Source organism: Mytilus galloprovincialis, chromosome 9 (genome assembly GCF_965363235.1).
Source record: "Mytilus galloprovincialis chromosome 9, xbMytGall1.hap1.1, whole genome shotgun sequence".
Taxonomy (NCBI): domain Eukaryota; kingdom Metazoa; phylum Mollusca; class Bivalvia; order Mytilida; family Mytilidae; genus Mytilus; species Mytilus galloprovincialis.
In genome coordinates this window covers 25,463,968-25,470,514 of record NC_134846.1, presented here as the reverse complement: position 1 = coordinate 25,470,514, position 6,547 = coordinate 25,463,968, and the positions used below count along the sequence as shown (strand labels likewise).

Below are 6,547 nucleotides of genomic sequence, written 5' to 3'. Positions count from 1 at the left end.
GTATCCTAATATCTTAAATAAATTTACAAGGTTTCGCTTCTTTTCTCTTTGAACATTTGTTCTTCATCCGAGTTGTTCATTACTCTTTAAAGGACAGATTAAACGAATTAAGTTAGCTTTGTTACACTAAAACCAAGAGGCTGCCAGAGCGACAGCAAACCGGATTTATTGATATTTATTCGTGTCCTGGCATTTTTCAATATCACAAGAACCATAACTGATGAACGGTGAAAATGAAAATCTTCAATATCAGACTTGACCTCCATTTTTTCATCAGTAACTACATACTTAAATTTGAAAAGCTTTGGTTGAATGGTTCATGAGTATATGCAACAACATGACTGGTAACACAAGTTTTCAATATTTCAAGAACCATAACTCCTGAACAGAAAAAGTGAAAATCGCCATTATTGAACTTGACCTGAATTTTGTCATCAGTAAACAACATATTTGAATTTTCAAAGCTTTGGTTGAACGGTTCGTGAATAAATACACGGACACAGCTTGAAACACCATTTTTCAATCTTTCAAGAATCATAACTCCTGAACGGTAGAAGTCAAAAACGTCATTATTGAAATTGACCTCCATCTTGTCATCAGTAACACCATATTAAAATTTTAAAAGCTTTGGATGAATAGTTCATGAGTAAATGCACCGACAGGACTAGAAACGCTATTTTTCAATCTTTCAAGAAACCTAACTCCAGAACCATAAAAGTCAAAATCGTCATTGTTGAACTTGACCTCTGTTTTGTTGTCAGTAACAACATATTAAAATTTTAAAAGCTTTGGTTAAACGGTTCATGAGTTAATGCATCGACACGACTGGAAACGCCATTTTTCAATCTTTCAAGAAACATGACTCCAGAACCGTAAAAGTCAAAATCGTCATTATTGAACTTGACCTATATTTTGTTGTCAGTAACAACATATTAAAATTTTAAAAGCTTTGGTTAAACGGTTCATGAATAACTGCACGGACAACATTTGTCTGCCGCCCGCCCGACCGTACATACCCGAATCAATAACCGACATTTTTGTCACCAAAATCTGGTTAAAAAAGTTTTATGTAGTTATACATATCTTGTTTTATGAAAAGACAAAATTCTCTGAAAACATCATCAAATAATAAATGGTAAAAACATTTTTTGAATGAAAATATCCGCGGTTTTCAAAAACCATTGAGTATTTCTGGATATGTTAAGAACAATGAAACCTCTTAGATTGGCTTTGAATGGTACAATTGAAATCAATGACAATAATGGTCGTTTGGTGCACCTTGATAAAATTTCAGTTAGTTGTATCTTCAATCCTACTTGATTTTTAGCATTCATAATTTATGCTATGACGTTTCGTCGCGTTTGTATATAAACAGAAGCGAAAACGGTAGTATTAAATTTCCAAGCATTAGGTTGGCCTTTTGTGTACCCATGGCAGGTGAAGGAAGTCAAATTAGGAGCGCTGTGATTGGATGTAAGGGTACAATACATTTTTTATCTATCTATGAATAACTGCAGTGTGTATTTTCACAATATAAATTTTCAAAGCTATTGAAATATTTTCTATAGAATTATTCGAAAAGACTTCCAAAATTATATAAATTTGGTGCAAAATGACGATGGGCATTGATAACATAAGCAAGCTCTGTTGGAAGTTGGTCATGATACTATTTGGCTCTAATTTTTACAACAGAGTAATAAAGTACTAACACAACATATAACTGTTTTATCCAGGTTTTTATCATAAAAAGTGGTAAATTTTGAAAATGTTAATATTGTCGCCTATAGCAGAATAAATAGTACCGTTTCTCCAGAAAGCTAGAATATGAATGGCGGTTCAAGTGAAAACATATCAATCCTCAATATAATGGGATAATATGTGTGTTAACAAAGTCGATGACGTCTGCTATGCGCACATTCCCCCTCATAGGATTAAATGGTAATTTTCAGCAGAAAGTTCAATTTCAAGGAAAATGACAAGATCTGCATTAATGGCAAAATGATAAGACAGGAACTATTTAGATTTATTATCTGATAAAATACACATTCTTAATATGCATAAAATGACGTGAATAAGATATGACTGAGTTAAATTGCTTATACCGTATAACAAAACAACCATATTTAAGTTCGTCGTTTTCAATGTTGGACATACCTTTCACTTCCAATGATTTCCCGTACCATCAACGATAAGGTTTTGAAGTTTTATATGCAGTAGTCGCTACAGACATCTAGTTGTTAATGAAAACCCAACATTGATGTGTTTTCAATTGCACATTCAATGTATGATGTTCGAGATTTTATATGTTTAACCAGTGGTTAAACAAAAATTCAATGATATAGCCATAAAACCGTTAAATTATTTCCTTTTTCCTTTTCCTTTTACCTATCTCCTTATTTTCTAATGGCGGATTAGAAGGATTAACGCCTTACAACTTACATATATATATATATTAATTATCGAATACTGGTACTAAATTTCTTCTATGTCATTGTTTTTGTTGTGTTTTTAAATGAAGCATTGTATATGCTTCTCATACTTTGCTGTATGGCATTTTGTTTCAATAAATTTTCTGTAAACACGTGTGTTGAGTATTATAATTAGTTTGATACGATAGCAAAAACGATCTTTTAGTTGTTTCAAAGACTTAAATCGTGTAAACGATTTCAAGAACCAAACCATTCTTCTTTAATTTACGCCAAGTATAGTTTCTATGGCCTTATAATGCTACAACTGGTAATGTTTCATTCAGGATATCTTCACTTCATAAGGGTTCGATTACGTTTATGTCTTCAGGAGTTTCGAGGGAACTTTTCTTAGATCTTCTTTTTTCATTATATAATCGCATCATTGGCATTTTGTCTTGAATTGATCTTAGTACACAAGATTGTATGAAAGTGCTATGTCAAAAACTCAAGTTTCGGAAGAAACAGGTATTCATTAACCAAAAACACACAAACTAACTAAAATTCAAGAAAACCATTGGCATGATTTTATTTTGTACATTCAATAACAAACAAATATTCAACAATATTCAACAGTAAGACTATATTGTAACAATAAATTTAGATGTCACTTTAAAAACTGTAAATTTTCACTGTATACTTATTTAAGGCAGTATATAGTTTGTACCTTTTCATTAAGGTGTGATGTGTGACAATCAAAATTAAAGTCGCTATAAGATAAGTTGTAACCCAAATGGAAGTCATGAAACAGGAAATAAATGAACAAATAATATGTCTATTGCTTGATGAAATTGCCAGACAAAAATATGATAGGAAAATGAGTACTATTCGACTAAGATAAAGAATGTGAGGCTTTTTTATATATGCATTCTAATATAAGTAATAAATAACCCAATTGTGTAGCTTAAAATGTTATTTAAAGCTTTTAGTATAGCAAAGTTTTCGCTGATACAAAAGTAATATTATATATGTAGCTTGCGTGAACGGCGTCATCACAATTACTTTTATAATTTTTTAAATTATCAAAAAAATGTCCATAAAGGTCTAAATGGAGAACATTGGAAGAAGAGTCAAAATTCTCTCATTTAATAAGTATTACTGCCTTCCGAAATAGTAGTTTTAAAATAACCAAAAAAGATGAACATTCTCAAATACATAAGTACTTTTTTGTGCTATCTTGTAATAGCACTCAGAAATTAACAAAGAAGGAAAGAAGGAATATGTGAAGTAATTTATCCAATTCAAAAAAAAAAACACAACGCTACTTTTCTTTCTGATCATGCTGATTAGCAAACAAAAGAATGAAAAGAAATGTTCCATTCGTTGATAACAGTATGGTGATACGATGTTCATGTATCTTATAGACTTTTAACTTTACGATGGAAAAATAATTTCAGTTATATATGTATATGTTCTTTTTGCATTAATATTTAACCTGATATTGTAACACTTAAACTTTACAACAATCATATCCTGAGTGATTCACACTAATTAATACTATATATAAAACTTCGTTTCATGTTTATATTTAGATATATACATTGTGACCTATAAAAATATATATATGTATCACAAATACAGACACAAAATAACAATATCACATAATGAAATTTTACAGTACACTTGAAGTGTATGTATGTGAACCATCAGTAGTTGGCAGTCCCTTTTATCCTGTTTTAGTTCGTTCTTGTCAAAGTATTTTGGACTCAGTTTTAAAAGTGTAGCTTTATTTGCACGTATACAAACCATCCTTTGCATTTTCTTTCGTCCCTCTTTTATCTTTCATATTCTCAAGCTACACATAGGCCACTTTTGACATTTTTGAAATTGTACAAATTGTACATGAAATGTATATGAAAATATGTACAACCATTTCTTGCGGATGATGTTGGTTGATATTACTAGAGATATCATCATCCATATTTTTATTGATTATACTATTATTCCTTTTTGTTAAGAGTTAAAAAATACAATGTTTGCATCACAAAAGTTTACCAAAACCTTTCAATAGTAAATTAACCTAGGCCTTTTGATCGACAATTGATATAGGCAGAACAGCCCTGAGATCAGCATCATTATTTTCACCCAAACAAATTGTTAACCTTAAACGACAAATTTCTTCGTTACTTGATACTGTTCAATTAAGTCTTTTAAAATTGCGCAATGTAAAGCATAAATCTATTAAAAAATTGAAAAGACAACTGGATTAAAATTAAAAATTTCACTGTCCCTTAAAAAATGAATTATGACAGCACTGATGTTCATGATGACGATTGTAACCTTAATTCCTCAGTCCAGTTATCAGTCAATGCATAATTCTTTTTTAAATCATTCGAGCAAAAAGTATTAACCTCAAAATAATGAAAATAAATGTATTGATATTTTTATTAGAAAGGTACTCAATTCAAAATGTCTATGGAATGTAAATCATATCTATCTTCTCTTTCCAATTTATGCATGTTTTGTAACTGATAATTGCATAAATGTTGAAACAGCTGTGTTATAATCTTCAACAATCAAGAATTTTATAAGTAGAATTTCCATAATTTTAAAAAGTAATCGTAACATCAATTTGCACGTTTAATTTTTGTGACAAAAATAGCACTCAACAAAAAGTAAAATGCAGTCACCGCAAATAAAATTATATAACCTAAACCTATTGTACAATCAACACTTTCAAAATAATCCAAAATAATTCCTCCAGTTGGGGTTGCTATGGCATTTGGGAGGACTAAAGCTTGGTGCCATACTGCTATGTCTTTTGCTTTGTCTTTTTCATCAGGTAAAACATCCATTACTAATGCAAAGTCTATCGACTGGAAAGTTCCTAAACCCATTCCTATAAAATAACATTGCGTAAGTCGAATATTGCTACAACAGTACAATAATGTAACAAATGATGCGAAAAGGTATTTTAATGACTTATCTTTCATAGGATCGAACAAATAGTGGTTAACCTCTTCTTTTTTGTCGCACCTATGAAAATATTCAAATAATGCAAGGCGCATGGATGCTTATCCGGCAGTGATGTTAATGGCATAAATAATTTGACGAGAGACCTTGATGGGTTTTTTTTTGTACGGATGCCTTATAAAACGAAATTTTCATATGTCCATTGTATTTTACCTCATTTTCAAAGTTACGTAAAATCTTATTTTTTTATTTCATGAATTTCTCATTTACTTTGAGTTATAAGATAACTTCATTTGGTATTTATTGTCCTTGTTAGGTCTATATATCCGTCAGACATGGTTTACCTGACCTAGACCTCCTTTCACTGATTGGTGGTGAATATTACTTTTTCGTGTGTATAATCGGTTCTCAGATACTTTAAGCGGCAGCTCAACTTAAATTGGTTAATGTTGTTATTGAAACTGTCATATAACCTTGAACATATTTTCAAAGTTCATTGTACTATCTTGCACGATTTCGTCGAGTTCTTAGATTTATTATAAGCATTGTGCGAACTGTATTTGCTTTATGGTAAAGTTTACACGATGCATCTGTATATTGATCAGATTGTATTTATTAAGTCTTTCCACTTTTCCGTGGAAAGACTTATTGTATTTCTTCTGATTATTATTATTTTTTTCTTCCGCCAAATTTTGTTCTTGCGCAAAATGTTTGTTTCGCAATATGTCGCTTAGATATTTCCCATATGGTATCGTATAGTTTATGCGCTTTTAAATTTCACCCTGCTTAGCCGATCCATTTTCTATATAAGAGTTATCTCCCTTTTCACTGTTTACTCTCTGTGTGCATCTCCTTCGTAACAAAAAAAGATAGCGACAAAATTCTTTTTACAAATTGTTTGTTACATCCTCAGGAATTTTTGGCTAATTCGGATCGAAGCGATTCGATGAAATTTTATAGGAGTTATCTACCTTTAAAAAATAAATTTGTCGGTATGTTCATTTAACTCAAAAACAGTTAACCGTATAACCCTGGAATGTTTTTATTCGAGTCCCTAGGTCCTAACTAGAAAATGAGGTCAAGGTCAAAGGTCAAGGTCAAGTTCTCAATTGTGACTTTTGCTTGTTTTTGTATTTTCTCCGACACTTTGAAGGATACATACTAAAGAA

At 30.9% G+C, this 6,547-nt stretch overlaps 1 protein-coding gene across 3 annotated transcripts in view; it reads right to left on the bottom strand.

Moving 5' to 3' along the window:
• Positions 1–2,977: 2,977 nt before the first annotated feature.
• The window catches only part of LOC143044700 (uncharacterized), a 31,344-nt gene continuing 27,774 nt past the window's right edge, over positions 2,978–6,547 (bottom strand). For all 3 annotated transcript variants that reach the window (XM_076216780.1, XM_076216781.1, XM_076216782.1), the window contains one exon: positions 2,978–5,304. In XM_076216780.1, coding sequence (XP_076072895.1) covers positions 5,033–5,304 — 272 coding nt within the window. In that variant the 3' untranslated portion in view covers positions 2,978–5,032. The remainder of the gene's footprint in view (positions 5,305–6,547) is intronic.